Source organism: Anas platyrhynchos, chromosome 33 (genome assembly GCF_047663525.1).
Source record: "Anas platyrhynchos isolate ZD024472 breed Pekin duck chromosome 33, IASCAAS_PekinDuck_T2T, whole genome shotgun sequence".
Lineage (NCBI taxonomy): Eukaryota > Metazoa > Chordata > Aves > Anseriformes > Anatidae > Anas > Anas platyrhynchos.
In genome coordinates, this window is record NC_092618.1 from 1,658,121 (window position 1) to 1,679,072 (window position 20,952).

Genomic DNA, 20,952 nt, shown 5'->3' on the forward strand with positions numbered 1-20,952 from the left:
TCCCTCTGAAGTGCTCTGGTCAAATCTACTGTTATCTCAACCCTTTGAGCACCATGTTGGGCACCTAAAAGGACTGTGGTGGTTTTACCTTGCTGTGCAGCTAAACTCCACCACAACCACTCTCACTTCCTCTCCTCAAAAGAAGAGGGGCAGAACAATGTATGATGGAAAGAAAAAAGCTCACAGGTTGATATAAGGATAATTTAATTAAAGGGAAAAGTAAGAGAAAGAAACATATTCTCTACTTCCCATCAACAAGCAATGTTTGGCCATGTCTTGAGAAGCAGGGCTCCGATGTATGTAACAGTTGTCTGGGAGGACAGATTCCTCCAGATTCCTCCCAGCCCCAATCCACCCCTTCTCCTTACCATTTCCCACCCTTTATTGCTGAGTGCAACATCATATGGAATGGAATATCCCTTTGGTTGGTTTGGCTGCCCTGGTGATGTCCCCTCTCCGCTTCCCGACCACCCTCAGCCTACTGGCTTTGGGGGATTTTGGAGAGTTTTAATGCTGTGCCAGCACTGCTCTGAAATAGACAAAACACTGGTGTGGTATCTGTGATAGCAGGGCTGTTTTAGCTACAAGTGCAGAGCACAGCACTGTATGGGCTGCTGCAGGGAAAAGCTGACTCCATCCCAGCCAGATCCAGCACACCCCCCCCTTCATCCCAATTTTGTTGACCCTGTGATCCCTCCCCATCACATCACCCCAGCCCTGTGCATTGTTCCTTCACACAGCTGCTGGTTGCCCTCTCTCTCCTCTATTTTTCATAGTTTAAAGTCTTCCTTAAGAGGTCTTAAAAGTCTTCCCTTGCCATCCATTCTATTGGCAAAAATGTCTTTGCCCTGCTTAGAAAAGATGCACCCCATCTCTCCATGGCAGACACCGGTCCTCAAACTGGATCCAGTTGTCATCAATACCAGTTCAGCAGCCAATTGTTGAGCTGTCCTACCAGTGCCGTCCTTTTCACACCTTTCCCCTCACCGTCAAGATTGAGGGGAATAGCACCTGGGTCCCTGTGCACTTGACTACTGCCCTCAGAGCTCTGTAGTCCATTTTGATACTGCCCAGGTTTCCCCTAGCAGTATCATGTGTGCCCATTTTTGGCAATGAACAGATGGTTCTCCTGATCTCCATGAGCTTTCCAAGATGGTACAGAATGGTCTGTGTGTCATTGATCTGTTCTTATATCACCCTTGGATGCAGCCCTTCCAGACCATGGTCTCCTCATGGCTGAGAGCTCAAGTAGCCCCTGAATTGATCCTCATCCACTGCATTTTTCTCTTCCTTGAGTCTTCTGTGTAAGAACAAAAGCCTGAAGGACCTGGCTGGTAAAGACTGAGGCAAGGACACTGAGTACCTATCTGCATCTCCCCCTGCTACATTCTGCATCCCATCTAGCAGTGCACCCACATTTTCTTTGTTTCCTCTTTTACTGTAAAAGAAACACTAGCAGCTCATATGCACACCATGGATGTCCTTTGCAAGTGCCAGCTCTAGGAGAGCTTTGGCTTTCCAAATTCTGTGCTCAAACAGTGGTTCTCAGTTCCTCTTTTTCAGCTGTTCCCTGCATCCACCTCCTATAGATTGCCCTTTTGCACTGGAGCTCAGTCATGAGTTTCCTGTTTAGCCAAAAGCTGTCTCTGGAGATGAAGGCTGTCAGTATCTTAACAAATGCACCAGAGTGCTTATTAAAACACACACACACACACACACACACACAAAAAAAAAAAAAAAAAGTCCTAATTAGCTACAACTCTGCCCATAATTGCCTTCAAGTCCTGTGTGGCCAATTGGAGAAATATCAGGAGAGTAGCTAAAAAGGGAAGATATCAATGCATATACAAACCAAAACCAAAACAAGCAAACAAATAAACAAAAACACTTCTCTGTCTTTGTTAAATATCTTTATTTTACAACTTAAAGAATAAGCAATACCAGCTTTCTATAATTGTTATTGATTCATAGTATCTCCTGCTGAATTCTGAATGTGGAGGAAAAGGAGGACCCTCGCCACTGGACAATGTATGGGCACTCTTTAGCCACCCCTTCACCCCACTTTTATCATCCACCTGCAACTCAGAGAACTCTCTCACATCTGTGCATTTTCTACTGCAGTCCATAGCTGAGAGTTACAGCTCTATATGCCTGTTCTTACCTTACTTAGAGAACTACCTGCACACAGAAGGATTTCTCTTGGCTGTGAATGAACAAGGAGAAAACATGGTATAGCTGAATAAAATGTAAGGTGCATTCCTCAATGGTACATGAGGTACAAATTGTCTCCATGGAAGGCCACTTTCCATGGGGAATAACAGTACTGGAAATGTTTTAGAGGTGGGAAGAGGAGAGGAGAGGCAAGATGAGGCGAGGTGACGAGAGGAGAGAGACCTCATTGCATCCTTTTAGTAATCAAAGGTAGTTTGTAAAAAAGATGGAAAGTGATTTTTCACATGGGCAGATAGTGACAGACACCCAGCCTCCTGGTGCCTCCTTGCAGCTCAAAGCAAATGCCTCTAAAGCTCTGCCCGAGCAGGACGAGTTGTAGGTACAAATGTGTCCATGTGCAGGGCTGGGGCGAGGAAGATGCAGGAAGAGTCTAAGGTAAAGAAACAGAGACCTTTTCACTGCTGTATTTCATTATGCGGAATCCAGATTAGAGAAGTGTTAGTGAAGACTGGAACAGCCCTGACATGGATAAGAGGCAGGATAACGCACAGAAGCAGGTCCTCTGGTACATCCCTCTAAATATGGAGGGTAGCTCCCCTTCTGCAGTGCCCTTCCTACTTCCACAGCAGCACCTGGAGGACAGCGAGTCCTTGACATGCTCCTGTGTGGGACAGAAGTTGGCTTTTGAGGCTGTGGTCTTGGGTGAGAAGTCCTTTCCACCCAAGAAGGTATGTTAGTCGCTCAATGAGATTTGAGCATGGGACATAAAAGACGTGGGTGGCAGAAGTCTAAAGGTTTTATCTGATGTTTTGCTCTGCCTCTTCACGCTGGACAGTCTCTCCTTCCTCCCCGAGAATACTGAGATGCCCATGCAAATGGCTGTAAATAACACAGGGGAATCTGCTGCCACATCAGAGACCACCTACCCCACTGGATCTTGCAAGTGTTAAAAGGAGGCAGCTTCCTCATCTGTTTTCACAGAATGACAGAGCCACGGAATGGTTGAGGTTGGAAGGGACCTCTGGAGGTCATCTGGTCCAACCCTGCTGCTCTAGCACCAGCACCTAGAGCAGGTTTCCCCGGACCATGTCCGCACGGCTTTTGAAGATCTCCCAGGAGGAGACTCCAGCACCTCTCTGGGTAACCTGTTGCAGTACTCCACTACCCACACAGCACAGAAACACTTCCTGACATATACACAGAACCTCTTTTGTTGCAGTTTGTGCCCAGTGCCTTTTCTCCAGGCACTGGGCACCAATGAAAAGAGCCTGGAATCTGTGTTCTCTGCACTCTCTTCAGGTATTTAAGGACATTGATAGGAGCCTCCTTTTCTCCAGTCTGAGCAGCCCCCACTCCCTCAGCCTCTCCTCTTCATAGGAGAGGTGCTCCAGTCCCTCAATCACCTTGGTGGCCCTACATGGGGCTTGTTCCAGTATAGCCACATTTCTCTTTTGAATTTGATAGGGGAACAGTGTCAAAGGTCTTTCTGAAGTCCAGGCTTTTCTTTGGTGAAAGAATTTCAGAAAACAATCATAGAATGCCTTGTGATTGGCATATCACCATGCAAAGACCAGGAAAATTTCCATTTTCAGGAAGCTGTAAATAGGCATCCATAAGCAAGAAAATGGTTGTAGGTGGCCAGAGAAACAGAAGGCCAAATGCTAAGGTATGTCCAGAACAGCACCTTCCACAATAATTATAGTGAATTAAAGCAAATCTCAAAATTAGGATGAAACTTTACTTGATGAAGTAGGAAATGGACTATGAGATGGATATGAAATTCGATGTTACAGGAAAAGGACAGTACCAGAAACAAGGACAGCATCTTGGTCCCTGCTTCGAGGGCAGATCTCTCCCAGGGCCAAGCTGTAGCTGTTTGGTCCCAAGGGTAAATGAGATGTGTGTCTGAGTGCCCACCACTGCCATCAGTGTCTGCCCTTTGCAGCAATGCCAGTGTTAAGAAGGGAGGATGTGAGTTTTATAGTCCTAAAGTCCATATAAAATGCAATACAAAGACAGTCGGTGCCTGTTTAGAGCTAGATTGACCAACCTGTGCCTTGCACTGGATTTCTGTGCAGGCAGAAACCAAAGTAGAAAGCTGTTTAAAAAACAAATAACAAAGAAATAAATCATCAAACTACAACAAAAACTACCAACATGTGCTATGCCACGTTTATTTCTATGGATGTAAAGGATAAATATTTCCGTCTGAATCACCTTTCATCTCTGCTGGGAAGCACAGGCACAAGCAGCACAGGAGCACTCGTGGCTGCTCCAGCAGAGGCCTGGTGCAATGGGAACTCTAGCTGGTAATGTCTGTTTCTCAGGGGGTTCTTCAGGTGGTTCTGCTGAGCTTGACGTTTTAAAGCCAGCTATAAGCAGGGACATGGCCAAGCTCTGGCATGCAATCAGCCAGGCACAAAGTGGAACGTGCCAACATGGCCAGAGCCCTACTCCTACCTCCCCATGCTCCAGCCCCTGTCCACCTGTCCAAAAGGCCAAGGGCAGACCTATCCTTCAGATCTGAGCTCAGCAGGCTCCTGGACTTTCTTTTTAAACAGAGTCCTGTCAGATTTGCACAAAGCAGGCTGAATTTTCCAGGGCAGCACTGGCACACCCCTGTCCAAAGCTCCTCTTCTCCTGACTATGCTCACTGCCTGTCGGTATCAGGCTACTTTGATGGGTTTTTCTCTCTTTCTTATCCTTCCCTTCTGAGATCTGTCTCACCAAGGGTTCCTGTGCACTGATGGGATGAAATGGGGAGACAACAACCCCACACAACCTTCCTGACATCTTTCTGTGCATTTCTTTTTGTACATCATTGTCTTGGTCCCTATGAAATCAGTGTAGTGTTTCATATCCTGGATGTTAGACCCTGGAAGTCTGCCTGTTCCTCAAGCTATGGCTGGGCCAACAAATATATCTACTGGTCTGTGCAAAGTACAATGACTTTTACCCAGTATTTGTTTGTTGGTTTGTTTTTTTTTTTTTTTTTCTTAGTTCTGTTGAAAGCACATTCAAGTGGTGTCCTCTCACTTGCAGTAACAATCATGCACAAATGTGCTACTACTGAGCAACACTTCCTTCATTTTTCATTCTGAGTACAGAAGAGCACTGGTAAGTTAATTACTTATTACAAAGCTATTAATTAAAGCAAGTGGATTCAGAGATGTCCCTGTCTTGTGTCTGGAGCCCTGGGAGAGAACACAGTCCTGCTGAAGTTACACGTATGTCATGGGGGGAGAAATTATGCCTGAAAATCAGTGTTCAGAAAAAACGAGGTATTTTATGATTTTGCACCTATCCAGATGTAGGAAAACTGTTTAAATGCTTGCTTGTTTTTGCATAAACAGGAGTGCAAATACCTGGAGAAATAAATAAATAAATAAATAAATAAATAAATAAATATTTTTATCTCAAACAAAATCCTTATACTCTAAAACTACCTTTTTAAATCCACACCTAAATTCCTTAGAGAAGGGAGTTTTTCAAAACAGCAGAATAGTAAAACGTGTTTGTCTTCAAGCGAGCACTTATGAGTTTGCAAATTGTCAAAAGCTGAACAAGACAAAAGGGAATCAGTCCAAAGCCTTCTCAGGCCAGCTTCACAGTCAGCACCAGAAGAGACAAAGTCATGCTTAGAGGATCAGTCAGAGTGCCTATGGTGGGGACAAGAGCCTACTGCACCAGGTCTCAGACAGTCACCTGCTGCTCCTCAAGAAGTGGCTCGTGTCTCCCCTGGGAGTGTTGAGAGCTTTGTCCACTCTTGCTTCTGCATGACGCTGAATTTTCAGCATTAAAAGTTACACCTAGGTGCTCCAGCCAAGCCTTGCAGTGCAGCCTGTGATGCCCACTGAGTGCAAAAGGTGTCACATCTGCAGGAATGAATCATTTGCCTGGAAAAAAAGTATGGCTATTCTTTCGAAAGCAGCAAGGAACTACCAAAGGAAAATAAATAAATAAAAATTAGCAATAATCACTCCTGTAACTGAAACTAGATCCTGGACAAATATTTGCATTCCTGATGATGAAGCTTTTCTTCAGAGATTTCCAAAAGGCATTTTTTAAATCTTTGTTTCGCAGACTAAAAATGATGGGGCTCAGGAAGGGGGTGAAGACAGTGTAAGACACATCAATCAGAACACTAGCTCCTGCAGCACGGGGTGACTGGTGTTTCAAATAGATGACAGAGGCACAGCCATAGTGCACCACCACTACGGTGATGTGGGAGGCACAGGTGGAGAAAGCTTTGTGCCTCCCCTTGGCTGATGGCATCTGCAGGATCCAGCCAAGGATAAAGGCGTAGGAGAGAAGGATGAACAGAAAGCATCCCAACAAGGCAGTAATGCAAAAGATGCCAACTACAGTGCCAACCACCTCGCCACCAGCACAAGCCAGCTGGAGTATGGGGGGCACATGGCAGAAGAAGTGGTCAATGCGGTGGGACTGGCAGAACGGTAACTGGAACACAGCGCTGGTCACCAGCAGCCCCAGGAGACCACCCCCTGCCCATGAGGCAGCCACCAGCTGGGTGCAGGCTCGGGAGGTCATCACGGTGCTGTAATGCAAGGGCTGACAGATCGCCACGTACCGGTCATATCCCATCACCGTCAGGAGGAAAGAGTGCGTGAATCCAAACATGAAGGAGAAATGCATCTGTGCAGCGCAGCCCAGGAAAGAAATGGTTCTAGTTCCCAGCACTAATCCGGACAGCATCTTTGGGATGATGGAGAAGGTATAACAGATTTCTGAGAAGGACAGAGCACTTAGGAAAAAATACATGGGCATGTGCAGCTGCTGATTCAGCCTGATAACAAACATTATCATAACATTTCCAACTAGGGTCACCACGTGCATGAGGAGAAACAGCACAAACAGCACAGCCTGGAGTTTAGGAAAGTAGGAAAACCCAATAAAAACAAACCCTGGTGGAACGGTTTGATTCTCCCTTCTCATTTGTGCTTTGTCTGAGAAGAGCACAAGAAGAGCAATATTTTAACAGCAGCAGCTGTATCTTGGTGTGAGGACGGCAGTGGTGAAGATTTTGAGCATTCCCCTTTCTCTCTGCACTCTCAGTCCTATGCCGAGCACAGCATGCCTTTTTGTTCTCCACTGCTGCTTGCCTTCAAGGGTTGTGCTGCATTAGCTAAAGGAGTACACTGGCCTATCGGTGTGCAGCAGCACTGATTGCAGCTGGAAAAGAAAGAAGAGAACAGAAGTGGCATTAGTTCCTCAGCAGGCTTAGGGCACACTGCACACAAGGGAGAAGTGAGGATTTCTTACTGGCATTCATCCAGGGAGGAGCAGAATTGAACCCTGGCCACCATGGGCTGCAGCTCCAAGGGCTTTGCATGGACTGAGAGGGATGAACCTACCTGCAGACACCTCAGGCAGACAGCTCACCCTCCCTCCCGCTCTCTCCCGAGATGTTTTGGCCTTGTTCTCTCCTAGGATCTGCACCCACTTGTAGCTAACCATGGGTCTTGATGGAGAGGACAAGGGTAGTCGCCTGATTTATCCTGAGCTGTAATGAAAGCGTCTTTCATCTCATTAGCAGATCTGGGCATGGTTAAGGGAAGAGCAGCATGTTCAGCACTCCCACAGGACTCTAGGAGAGTCAACCGAGCTGTATCTTAAGGGGAAACTTGTCTCACCTGCCTCTGGATGTCCACCATTCACGTATGTGTGTTTTTCTCCTAGATGGGGACAGACATTTCTTGCGATGTCTGATCACATCAGTCTTTTACCTTCAGAGGGTGTGACCCGTACTGCTCCAGGGGTGCTCGTGCTCCAGGAGGTGCAGCTCCGGGGATGCCTAGAGACATTGGTGGTGCTGGAAATTGGGGGAGATGCCATTTGATGTGATGGCCTTGGAACTGTAGGGATACCTTCCTAGAGCTGTGTTGTTTCAAGGTGCCCCCCTAACACGGATGGCATGTGTGGGGTGGTCTTGATCTCAGTGAGAACAGTGGGATATTACCCTGGCTTCTTCAAACAAGGTCTGACCCAGGCTTTAACACAGGACCGCACCTGCACTGTCGGCTCCCAGCTCTGTCCCGTTCGCTGGACATTTTGCACTGCTTCAGTTTTTAATGCGTCGTTAACCACAAGTCAGTGCAATCCCGGATCAGACAAGACGCAGCAAGAAAGGGTGAGGAAAATACCTTTAAAACTTCCTCCAAGTCAATGTCTCCTCCTGCTGCTTTTGACCCGCCGGCTGCAGGAGGAAGAGGTGTTCACTGACCTTCAGCAGGACTCTGCCACCTGCCCAGGCAAGCATCTCCCTTGCACACCGATGAGGAGGTGATGAGCACTCACTCTCCCAGGAAGGACGGATGCACTGCACCACACTGCAGCCTGTCAGCCCCGTGATGACCCCGTGTGCCCCTTCTCTCTGTGCTCAGCCACAATCATGGCTTTACAGAGGGTCTTAGCTTGTGGGCACCCCCGGTGGATTGAGCACCGTTATCCAGGGCAGGATTCTGCTTGGCTCTTACCTGCAGGCAGCGCAGGTGCCAGGCTGGCAGCGGGGGCTGCAGATCTCCTTCTCTCTTGGTGCAGGAATGGAGGGAGGAGTAGGAGCTCAGCCCCTGTCCCTCTTCCCCACTGCAAGCCTGGCACTGGGGCTTGAAGAAACAGGCTGGGGAGGTGGAGACTCGGCTCCCTCCTTCGTGCCTCCTGAGGGGAAGCATCCCACAGGAGGCCACGTTGTCAGGAATCCCAACACGTAGCCAAACAGAGGTCAGTGCAGTGCAGCCCTGGATTTTTAAGCAGCAGTTAAACATCTGCATGGGAAGAGGGTCTGGAGCTCTCCTCAGAAAGAAGCACAGGACTGTGCTCAAATAGCCCAGCTCGGAGGTGCCGTCCCCCATCTCTTGCCGTCTCCCCAACCCCTCATCACACAGAGCACCAGGCACTCTGCCTGCAAGGCCCGGGTCTCTCTGGGGTGGCACAGGGCCACTCCTTGTGTCTGAGGTCATTTAATACTTCGTTTTAGGACTACTTCTGAAAAACGCAATAAGAGACCCAAATCACAAGGGGGGGTTCTCACAGCTGTTTGTCTGGGCGACTCAGTACTACAGTGGAAATCCATGGATGGGCAGGCGAATCAGGCCTCTTCAGTTTCCCTCTCCTGCCATAAGGTTAGGATTCAGCGCACCTAACTCCAGAAGTCTTGCCTGGAAGTATCTCCACCTGGGCTAGATCCCCAGGTCCTCAGCCAGGTGGGAAGGCCTCGGCAGGGGACCATGGGCACACCTCCCTTCGTTCCACAGCAGGGTAGGATGCGGAGGACCTCATGTCCCTGTGCTGACTGTGTAGGGCGTGTGGGCGACCAGCTCATAAACAGACCATGTGCACAGAACAAGCCTCTGGACAGGGAGAATGCCATGGCAATCAGCATGTTACCCAGGGAGGAATATTAGCCAGATTTGTAGAGCTTAGGGATATTGATATGGTTTAGTGGGGACTGTTAGCGTTAGGTCAGAGGTTGGACTCAACGATCTTGAGGTCTCTTCCAACCTAGAAATTCTGTGATTCTGTGATCACAAATACCTCCAGTATCGGTGAGAATATCTGCTCAAGCTCTCTGGGACTGGGTTTAGTTATCCAGTGCCCTGCTAGGAATAGGACATCCTGACAACTTCTCCAAGGTTGTCACAGAATCGTAGAATCGTAGAAACATAGGGTTGGAAAGGACAACCTTTCAAGATCAAGATCACCTAGTCCAACCGTCTTCCTATCACCAATACTACCCACTAAGCTACTAAATCCTATCTCGTTAAGACCAGCTCCATTCCAGCGAGTGGTCCTTGGAAGGTGCATTCATCACTACGCCACCTTTACCGTAGACTTCATGGACAAATGACAGCATTGCTCTGTGAACCCCCCCACTGCCCAAACCTGCAGGACAGAGCTGAGAGGGAGCTGTAGGAGCTGGGCTGAGCTCCAGTCCTTCCCCTGGAACCACAAGAAATGGATTCCCCAAAGAAGGGACAGCAGCGTAGAACAAGATCTGGGCCACTGCTCATGGACAGTCCCTCTGCAAATATCTTCCTCTGTCAAAAATATATAATGGGAACGAGCATGCCGAATGCACATGTGGGGTGCCAGTCTTTTTTAGGGGTGATACAAAGAGCTGGGGAAATATTTATCATCGCAGCATGCAGGGAGCAAGCGGTTCTTCCTGAGCAGCCTCCGGCTGGGTCAGCAAGAGCAACACTGGACTGTGACGCTGTTGGTTAGCCCCGGTAGGCAGCTAAGCACCACACAACCACATCCCGTGGCACTGAGGAGAGAAGGAAAGCAACCAAAGTTGTGCGTTGAGATAAAAATTCTTAAGCAAAGGAAAAGTGGAAGAAGAAGGACACACAGCACCATAGAAGCTGCTGTGAAGACAAAGAAGTCCTTCCCAGACAGACTCAGTACAGAAGCGTTGCAAGATTTTGTCACATTTACAAATGGGTAACGCTTAAATCTTGATTCGGGAATGATTTGCTCTATAAAAGATTTTATTGATTCATTTATTTGCTTAGGACTGTTTGCTTATTCCCCCGGTAAGAAGTTAGTCTGGTAGATGGCACTGGACCAGGTTGCCAGAGAAGCTGTGGATGCCCCATCCCTGGAGGTGTTCAAGGCCAGGCTGGGTGGGACTTTGGGCAGCCTGATCGAATGGGAGATGTCCCTGTCTGTGGCAGGGGGGTTGGAGTTAAATTATCTTTAGGGTCCTTTAGGATTCTGCAATTCTGTGGATGAAATGGCATTAAATACCTGGTTGAGAAGCAGCATCCAACAGCTGCATTATTGAAACCCTTAACTAGGACTCGATGCAGGAAGACATTAAACAAGGGAAGGACTTGGCTGGTTTGATTTTGATGAACAGAAAGGAGAAGTTTTTCCTTCTGCAAGCTGTTGGGTTCTTGCTGTGTGGGTGAAATGCTGTTCCTTCACCACCTCTAGCTTGAATCATTTTTGCAGGTGCGTCTTCCTTATGCAATCCTTTCTTTTTTTTTTTTTTCTGACCGAACATGGACTCAAGTTGCTGTTGCTGGTGCCCGATTTTCACAGTGCCCTTTGTAAAGCACCCCACCAAAGGCCACCCGAAGTTCCCAGGTACCTGCCGGGGTTGTGGCACCCTGCCTGCCATTCTCCACTCCACCTCCTATTTGCTGCGTGTTCTGATTCTAGACCCACAAAGAAAAAAAAAATGAAGGTCTAATGGCTTAAAAGAAAAACACCGAAGCTACAGGATTACATACAAGAATATCCTCTGTGGGGGGGGAATGCTGGCACAAAAAGGGCTCTCTATGACAAGCAGCTGCAGTTGTGCCAGGTTAAATCCAGACAATGCAAGACTTCACAACCTCGCTGGGCAACCTGTGAGGAATGCTTGGAATGGAAAGCTGAGTATTTCCCTTGGGGGAAACGTTGACCCCCAAAAGGCTCTTTGCTCTGTGGAGACGCAATTCTGGGAGGTTAAAACGAGAAAAGTCGCAACGTGACACGCAAAGCTTTGGAGGAAGCCTGCCCGTTACACGGTGACCAACCCTAGAAATAAAAAGTCCTCAAGATCTCTGCTTGGGAGGTCACCGGAAGCTCGTGGGCAATCTCATGGATGGAGAGAGGGAAACACTTGGCTGTACACGACAGCAACTATAGGAGACGGAGCACGGTTTTATAACCCAGCCACGAAGTCTTTACCTCCTGAAAAAACTTCCTTTCCTGGGTTTTCTAACCCCACTTTTTCAGCTGGCTCCATTGATCCAGAGAAGAGGCCGTCGTTTTGGAGGAAAATCCTGCTCTTCCAGAGATCTTGGTCATTTATTTTTCTAGGAGAGCTCTTCCTGGAGGTCCCCTTCAAAGGACATCTTTGTTCTCCCTGGGGTTGCTGGACGCATTTTGCAAGTGTCTGAGGGCTGACGTTCGGGGTCAGCTTCACACAGGCCAGAAAATGCAGCAGCTGAGATTTGGTTCCTGACCGTGTGAATGAAGTCAGCCCATAGCAAAGGGCTTCCAAATTTGGGTTTCCAAATTTAGTAATAATGATAATGATAATAATAATGATAATAAATAAATAAAAATAATAAAAATAAATAATAATTATTATTATTAGATAATAATAATGATAATAATAATAAAGATAAATAATAATAATAAAGATTTCATTGAATTTCGTATTTCCAATCTCAATGGGACCGGAATTTGTTTTTTTTTCTCGGTGTCGTGGGTTTAATTGGCAAGGTTTTGGTGGCAGGGGGCCATAGGGGTGGTTTCTGTGAGAAAGATCTAGAAGCTGCCCCATGTTTGGGAATCCCCCCCCCCTCAATGCCCCCCCCCCAAATTGAGGCGGCTCCTCCCCCGCTTTACAATAATAACTTTATTTATTTTAACATCTTTAATTACAGACAGTAAAACCGCCCGGCCTGGGGGGGGGGGGGGGGACGACACAGCCGGGGGGCACGGCCCCCCCCCCCCTATTGCTTATCAGGGGGAGCAGCCCCCCTCCGGGGGGGGAGGGAGGAGATCCCAGCAGCCCCCCCCCCCCCCAAGTGCCACCCCCCCCTCCCCAGAGCAGCCCCCAAACTGGGAGCACTGGGAGGAGGTGGGGGGGGGGAGGGGAGGAATAAATACAATCTTCCAATATATTAAAAACGCCCTGGGGGGGGGGGAGGAGGAGGTGCGGTGGGGGCGGGGGGGGTGAGGGGGGGCACCCCTGGGTGCCGCGGGGGAGTCACATCATGCCCAGCTGCAGCAGGGTGTTGGCGTACATCATGGGCTTGACATTGGGGTGAGGCTGGGGGGGCGGAAAAAGGAGAAAAAATGGGGTTGGGGGGCCCAGAGGGGGCACCCCTGAAACTGCCCCCCCCTTCCCCAAATCCCACCCCCTCCTTGCACCCCCCAAAGTCACCCCCAAGCCCCCGACTTCCCCCAAAGCCCCCCCCATAGCCCCCCACACCCCCCCGAACCCCCCCCCATAGCTCCCTCTAGACCCCCCCACAGCCCCTCAAAGCCCCCCCCATGCCCACAAACCCTCCTGTGCCCCCATCGCCCCCCCCCCCCGTTTGCCCCATAGCCTGCTAACGACCCCCACGAGCATCCCCTCCCGCCCCCCCCCCAAAAAAAAAAATCACCCCAAGCTGGGAAAAGGAGGGAGAGGGGGGCTGGAAATTTTGGAGGGGGCTGGGGGGATTTGGGGGGAATTTTGGTTACCCGGGGGGGGTGTCTCAGATTTGGGGCCCCCCCCCAAAACTCACCACTGCTGTGAACTGGTGGAAGTCGGGGCGCAGGTCGCCGCCTCGCAGGTGGATGTAGGAGCCCATATTGCCCATCTGGTCACTGGGGGGGGGGGGACACAGAAATTGGGGGACACCGAGAGGACCCCGCAGAGGGGGGGCAGCGAGGCCGAGCGGTGCTGGGGGTGGGTGGGGGCACGAAACCCACCCAATCCCCCAAAAAATAGGGACACGAGGACACGGGATGGGGACTCCGCCACCCCCCTGGGCAGCCCATCCCAATCCTAATATCCGTAATCCAGGGGTCCTAATATCCAAAATCCGGGGTCCTAATATCCAAAATCTGGGGATCCTAACATCCATAATCTGGAGGTCCTAATATCCATAATCTGAGGGTCCTAAAATCCATAATCCGGGGGTCCTAATGTCCATAATGTGGGGTCTTAATATCCGTAATCTGGGGGTCCTAATATCCATAATCGGGGGGTCCTAATATCCATAATCGGGGGGTTCATAACATTCATAATCTGCGGTCCTAATATCTGTAATCTGGGGGTCCTAACATCCATAATCCGGGGTCCTAACATCCACAATTTGGGGTCCTAATATCCATAATCCAGGGTCCTAACATCCACAATTTGGGGTCCTAATATCCATAATCCGGGGTCCTAATATCCATAATCCGGGGGTCCTAACATCCATAATCCGTTTTTTAACCCAATTAAGAAGTCCCAGCCGAGAGCAGCCCCTTTTTTGAGGACAAAACTGCGGGAAACGGTGCCAAAACCCTTCCCGAAACCAAGGACTCCACGCCCGCAGCCTTTCCCTCACCCACCCAGCCCCTTGCTATCCCAGGAGGAGCTCGGGGGTCTCCGCGGGTCCCCCCGGAGCTGGAGGGGGGGGTGGCACTGCCCCCCCAGTGCCACTCACCAGTAGTTGGGCGCGGAGAAGACGGTGACACACTTGCCATCGTGGGCCACCTCGTAGCCCTCGGGCTTGACCTCGTGGCTCTGGATGATGTAGTCGAGGCGGTTGCGCTCCAAAAAACTTTTGGTGACGTCCGGCCCGAATTGGCAGCTCACCCCCCTCTTGCTGGTTCGCCCGTTCTGGAAAAAGGGGGGGGGGGCGTCACCGTCACGCAACCCCCCCCCCAACAAGGGTTATTTTGGGGGGACCGAGCCCCGAGGTTGTAGGGTGGGGATCGACTCACCTGCGGCTGCGGGTCCGACCACAGCAGGTCGCACATGGGACCTGCAGGGGGGGTGTAGGGTTAGGGACCCCCCCCCCAAAACCCCACAGCGGGTGGGGGGGGGGACGACACAGGGGACACCCCCCCGCTAAGCCCCGAGTCCCACCTGAGTCTGGGGGCTGCCGGTTCCTCTCGATTTTGCAGATGTCGTCGAGGGTGACGCCGTCCTCGCTGAAGAGGCCGCCGTGCATGATCTGGGGGGGGGGTGCAGGCAGGTGGGCACAGGGACACCCCCAGACCCAAATGGGGACAGCCCCCCCCCCCGAACCCACACAGGGACACCCCCAGCCCACACGGGGACAGCCCCCTGGATCCAAAGGGGGATGACCCAAATGGGGACAGCCCCCAGACCCACGTGGGGATGCCCCCCAGACCCAAACTGGGATGCCCCCACCCCACACAGGGACAGCCCCCACGGACCCACATGGGGACACCCCCAACCCAAACAGGGACAACCCCCCAGACCCAAATTGGGACACACCTGACCAACAAAAGGGAGGCCCCCGCCCACATGGGGACGGCCAACAGCCCCCGACCCAAACAGGGACACCCCCAACCCAAACGGGGACAACCCAAACAGGGACACCCCCCAGGACCCTGACCCCAACAGGGACATCCCCCAGACCCACATGGGAACAGCCCCCCAGACCCAAACTGGGAAACACCAGACCAACACAGGGGAGGCCCCCAACCCACACAGGGACAGCCCCCCCAGACCCCGACCCCAACAGGGACAACCCCAGACCCACATAGGAACAGCCCCCCCAGCCCCAAATGGGGACAGACCCCCCAAGACCCTACACGGGGACACCCAATGCCCCCCCGCCCACACAGGAACAGCCCCCAGGACCCAAATGGGGACAACCCCCAGACCCCAAATGGGGACAGTCTCCCCCAGGACCCTACACGGGGACACCCAATGCCCCCCACCCACACGGGGACAGCCCCCTGGACCCAAATGGGGACAACCCCTGGACCCCAAATGGGGACAGTTTCCCCAGTATTCCACATGGGGACACCCAATGCCCCCCACCCACACAGGGACAGCCCCCCAGACCCAAATGGGGATGACCCCAGGACCCCACACAGGGACACCCAATGCCCCCCCACCCACACGGGAACAGCCCCCTGGACCCAAATGGGAACAGCCCCCCCCCAGGACCTTACACGGGGACACCCAATGCCCCCCACCCACACGGGAACAGCCCCCAGGACCCAAATGGGGACGACCCCCAGGCCCCAAATGGGGACAGCCCCCCAGGACCCCAGACGGGGACACCCAATGTCCCCCCACCCACACGGGAACAACCCCCCAGACCCAAATGGGGACGACCCCCAGAATCACAGAATCACAGAATCTCTAGGTTGGAAGAGACCTCAAGATCATCGAGTCCAACCTCTGACCTAACACTAACAGTCCCCACTAAACCATATCCCTAAGTTCTACATCTAAACGTCTTTTGAAGACTTCCAGGGATGGTGACTCAACCACCTCCCTGGGCAGCCTGTTCCAATGTCTAACAACCCTTTCAGTAAAGAAATTCTTCCTAACATCTAACCTAAAACTCCCCTGGCGCAACTTTAGCCCATTCCCCCTCGTCCTGTCACCAGGCACATGGGAGAACAGGCCAACCCCCATCTCGCTAGAGCCTCCTTTAATATACTTATACAGAGTGATAAGGTCACCCCTGAGCCTCCTTTTCTCTAGGCTGAACAAGCCCAGCTCCTTCAGCCGCTCCTCATAGGACTTGCTCTCCAGGCCCCTCACCAGCTTCGTCGCCCTTCTCTGGACCCGCTCAAGCACCTCGATGTCCTTCTTGTAGCGAGGGGCCCAGAACTGAACACAGTACTCGAGGTGCGGCCTCACCAGAGCCGAGTACAGGGGGACGATCACCTCCCTAGCCCTGCTGGTCACAGTGTTTCTGATACAAGCCAGGATGCCGTTGGCCTTCTTGGCCACCTGAGCACACTGCTGGCTCATATTCAGCCGACTGTCCACCATCACTCCCAGGTCCTTCCCAGACCCCAAATGAGTACAGACCCCCCAGGACCCTACACGGGGACACCCAATGCCCCCCACCCAAACGGGAACAGCCCCCCAGACCCAAATGGGGATGACCCCAGGACCCCAAATGGGGACAGCCCCCCCAGGACCCCACATGGGGACACCCAATGCCCCCCCACCCACACAGGGACAGCCCCCTGGACCCAAATGGGAACAACCCCTGGACCCCAAATGGAGACAGTTTCCCCAGTATTCCACATGGGGACACCCAATGCCCCCCACCCACACAGAGACAGCCCCCCAGACCCAAATGGGGATGACCCCCGGGCCCCAAATGGGGACAGCCCCCCCAGACCCCGACCCCAACAGGGACAACCCCAGACCCACATAGAAACAGCCCCCCCAGCCCCAAATGTGGACAGCCCCCCTAGGACCCCACATGGGGACACCCAATGCCCCCCCACCCACCCGGGGACAGCCCCCCCAGCCCCCCCCGGGGTGACCCACCAGCACTTTGCCGTTGATGCACTGGGCCAGGGGCAGCCACTCGAAGACCTCGCTGAAGAGGGCGAACATCTGCGCCGTGTACTTGGCCTTCACCTCCCCTTCGAAGCCGTAGATCTGGTTCATGTTGTCTGTCTCGTGGTTCCCTGGGGGGACACGAAGCGGGGGGGCCCCCAAAATCAGCCCCGAGGATTGGGGACACGCCAGGCAGCCGGGACAGGGGGCGAGGCGCTGAGGATGTGGGATGGGGGAGCCAGGGGGAGCGAGGCCTCTCGGTGGAGGACGGGGACGTGGGGCAAGGACGAGGCACCGGTGACATCGGCTCAGGGAATCCTGGGGATGGGGCAGCCCCAGGATGACCCCAAAAGGGACACGGGGCATGGCGCTGCGGCAGGGGACGTGTGGCAGCCCTACAACCAAGGACAGGGGACGAGGCCCCAAAACATGGCCCCGAAACCCAGGACAAGGGGCAAGTCCCCAAAACCCAGCCCCACAACCAAGGACGGGGAACGAGTCCCCAAAACCTGGCCCCACAACCCAGGACAAGGGGCAAGTCCCCAAAACCAAGGATGGGAGATGAGTCCCCAAAACCCAGGAGAGGCGATGAGTTCCCAAAACCCAACACCACAACCAAGGACGGGGAACGAGTCCCCAGAACCTGGCCCCAAAACCCAGGACAAGGGGCAAATCCCCAAAACCCAGCCCCACAACCAAGGATGGGGTACGAGTCCCCAAAACCTGGCCCCAAAACCCAGGACAAGGGGCAAGTCCCCAAAACCCAGCCCCACAACCAAGGATGGGGAACGAGTCCCCAGAACCTGGCCCCAAAACCCAGGACAAGGGGCAAGTCCCCAACACCCAGCCCCACAACCAAGGACAGGGAACGAGTCCCCAAAACCCAGGACAGGCGACGAGTCCCCAAAACCCATCGCTGCAGCCAAGAGCGGGGCACACAGCCTTGTGGCCCCAGGCATGGGACCCAATCCCAGGATGTGGGGACAAAACCCCACAGCCAGGGCTGCTCAACGTAACCCCACAACCTGCCCCATTACACCCAGCACCCGCGGTGGCCCCGTTACCTCGCAGCAAGTGGAAGTGATCGGGGTAGAGCAGCTTGAAACCGAAAAGCGTGAGGATGACCTCGACCGAGAAGGAGCCGCGGTCCACGAAGTCCCCGTTGAATATCTGCGGGTGGTTCAGGAAAAAAAAAAAAAACTTTCCCCCCCCCCCCCTTTTTTTTTTTTCCCCTTTTCCCCACCCCGCCACCCGTCCCCTCGGCCGGGGGGGGGATACGTAGGGGTTGGACTCGGAGGGTAGCCCGTTGAGCTCGAAGATGTTCAGCAGGTCGTAGTACTGCTCGTGGGTGTCCCCGTACACCGTCAGCTTCTCCGTCTGCGTTTGGGATCAAACGTCACCACCCAGAGTTTTTTTTTTTTGGGGGGGGGAACCTCCACATGGCCCCCCCATCCCCACAAGGTGGTCCCAGCACCCGGCGAGGGGGGCACCCACCTCCTTCAGCGTCGTTTCTACCAAGGTGGGCAGCTTGGCCAGCACCTCCTTCACCTGCACCAGGATCTGCTGGGGCAAACGGGCAGCGGGGACAGGGGGGACACACAACGGGGGACATGTGGCACTCCGGGGACGGGGTTGTCCCCACCGAGGGGCTTGGGGGGGGGTTGGGAGAAGTGGGGCACCTGGTAGGCGCATTTTCTGTGGAGTTTCTTCTGCTCCTTGTACCACTGCATCAGGTCCTTCATGAAAGCAAGCGTGACTTTGCCATCCTCCAGCTTGGGGCCGCTGTACTCGTCCTCGATGGCTGCAAAACAAGCCCCCCCCCCCAAAAACCCCCCCCCGGCAGCTGGTGACACAAGGGGACAACGGGGACAAGTTGGGGTGCTCGCAGGCACCCCAAGGCCCTCCTGAGGACCCCAAAACTCTTCTGGTGACTTTCGCGGGGACTCCGAGACCACCACGGGGACCTCGTGGGTCCCTCAAGAACCTTCAGGACCCCCCCCCTGCAGTTCCTCAAGGTTCTCACTTGTCCTGGTTTCAGTTAGAACAGAATTAATTTTCTTCCTAGTAGCTGGTGGAGTGCTGTGTTTTGGCTTAGGATGAGAAGAGTGCTGATAACACCCCGATGCTTTAATTGTTGCAGAGCAGTGCTTATACTAAGCCAAGGACATCTCAGCCTTTTGCTCTGTCCTGCCAACGGGCAGGCTGGGGGTGCAGTAAGAGCTGGGAGGGGACAGACCCAGGACAGGTGACCCAAACTAGCCAAAGGGGTATTCCATACCATCTGACGTCATGCTAAACAATATATAGGGGTGGCTAGCCGAGGGAAGGGGGCCGGACTGCTCGGGGTTAGGCTGGGCATCGGTCAGCGAGTGGTGAGCAATTGCATTGTGCATCACTTGTTTGTACATACTATTATTACTTTCCTATTATCACCATTGTATCATTATTATTATTATTGTTATTATTATTTTTGATATTATTATTTTCCTGTCTTATTAAACTGTCTTTATCTCAACTCACGGGCTTCACTCTCCATTTCTCTCCCCCGTCCCAGAGAGGGAGGGGGGAGGGTGAGCGAACGGCTGCATGGTGTTTAGCTGCCGGCCGGGTTAAACCACGACAGCCTTTTTGGCGCCCAACGTGGGGCCCGAAAGGTTGAGATAATGGCAGATCTGATCAGAGTGTGTTAAACTAAAATTGGTGTAAGGGTTAGACCTGCTTAATAGTCACTTGTCATGATGCTGATTGCTTTAATCTCAACTCTGCTGCGCCTGTTTTCCAAATTGAGTATTATAGTACATTATTTTCCGTATTTGCTCTCTGTAGTGTTGTTTATCCTCTCCGGGCCCTGGTTTCAGGTCATTATGGTACTGAGTGTTATAGCAATGGCTTATGAGACGATGAGATATCTGGTCATGACTCTAACTTGGTATTTATACTCAGTAACATCGTGGACTCTGTACTTTGGAAACAGTATCTTGGGAACTATTAGCAATTATACCTATTGTTTTTCTCCATTAGAGAGTCAATCTGTGGAGGGGAAAGGGGAAGATATTTTTTCTTACTTGATTACTCTCCCTTTCTCCTTCACCACCCCTGTATCCTCCTGGATCACTCTGCCTTCCTCCTTCACCACCCTCTTATCCCCTGAGCTTGTCACAATAGCTCTCCAAGATATTGAATATTCTTGGGATACTCAGACCACCATAGTCTTGTTGTTCTGCCTCATGAATGCACTTCAGATTCTGCTTAAAGTTAAACAATTACTTAGGAAGCTCATTCGGAGACCTGCCCGGAGGCAGGATAGTTGTGGGTGGCAGGGAGTATGGGTGGATATGGGCAGGCATCTAGAGCAGTTGGCACCCCCAGTGTGTTGGAAATTCACCCCTGAACAATGGCAAAATCCTCAAAAACTGGCAGAATGCTTGAAAAAAAGGTGTCATGATTCTGGCAGTTCCAAAGTAACACAAATCATTGTAACGTGCTGGGGCCTGGCTCATGCCTATCGAGCTGCCATTGATACTGCTATCAACTTAGTGACAGACCCTGCGGCCACTCCAAGCCCTGTGACAGATCCAACGGCCACTGTGACCCCTACGGTGGATTCTACAGCCGCTCCAGTCCCAGCTCCTGCAGCTGCTCCAGCCCCAGCTCCTGCAGCTGCTCCAGTCCCAGCTCCTGCAGCCACTCCAGATCCGGTTCCTGCAGCCGCTCCAGTTCAAGCTCCTGCAGCCGCTCCAGTCCCAGCTCCTGCAGCCGCTCCAGTCCCAGCTCCT

General features: G+C 52.3%; 2 protein-coding genes across 2 annotated transcripts; both read right to left on the reverse strand.

The window, feature by feature from the left end:
• Window positions 1-6,138: 6,138 nt before the first annotated feature.
• LOC113841753 (olfactory receptor 10H1) lies at window positions 6,139-7,128 on the reverse strand. Its single transcript, XM_072029960.1, has one exon. It carries the CDS (start codon window positions 7,126-7,128, stop codon window positions 6,139-6,141), a length of 990 nt encoding a protein of 329 aa, XP_071886061.1.
• Window positions 7,129-12,599: 5,471 nt separating this feature from the next.
• LOC140000177 (serine/threonine-protein phosphatase 5-like) lies at window positions 12,600-20,456 on the reverse strand. The gene is made up of 11 exons (XM_072029961.1): window positions 20,444-20,456; window positions 18,856-18,977; window positions 18,671-18,736; window positions 18,455-18,553; window positions 18,241-18,346; window positions 17,165-17,307; window positions 14,759-14,846; window positions 14,614-14,654; window positions 14,334-14,509; window positions 13,425-13,506; window positions 12,600-12,964 (listed from the first exon to the last, which is right to left on the reverse strand). The coding sequence occupies exons 1-11, from the start codon at window positions 20,454-20,456 to the stop codon at window positions 12,902-12,904; spliced, it is 999 nt and encodes a 332-aa protein (XP_071886062.1). The 3' UTR covers window positions 12,600-12,901.
• Between the last annotated feature and the right edge of the window lie 496 nt (window positions 20,457-20,952).

What these genes read in the sequence shown, in the direction of transcription:
- LOC113841753 (XM_072029960.1), bottom strand. Translation starts at nt 7,128, where the DNA reads ATGAGAAGGGAGAATCAAACCGTTCCACCAGGGTTTGTTTTTATTGGG.
- LOC140000177 (XM_072029961.1), bottom strand. An exon ending in TAGAAACGACGCTGAAGGAG is followed by an intron (nt 18,554 to 18,670) that starts GTGGGTGCCCCC and finishes TCCCAAACGCAG; the next exon opens with ACGGAGAAGCTGACGGTGTA. An exon ending in TTCTCCGCGCCCAACTACTG is followed by an intron (nt 13,507 to 14,333) that starts GTGAGTGGCACT and finishes CCCCCCCCCCAG; the next exon opens with TGACCAGATGGGCAATATGG.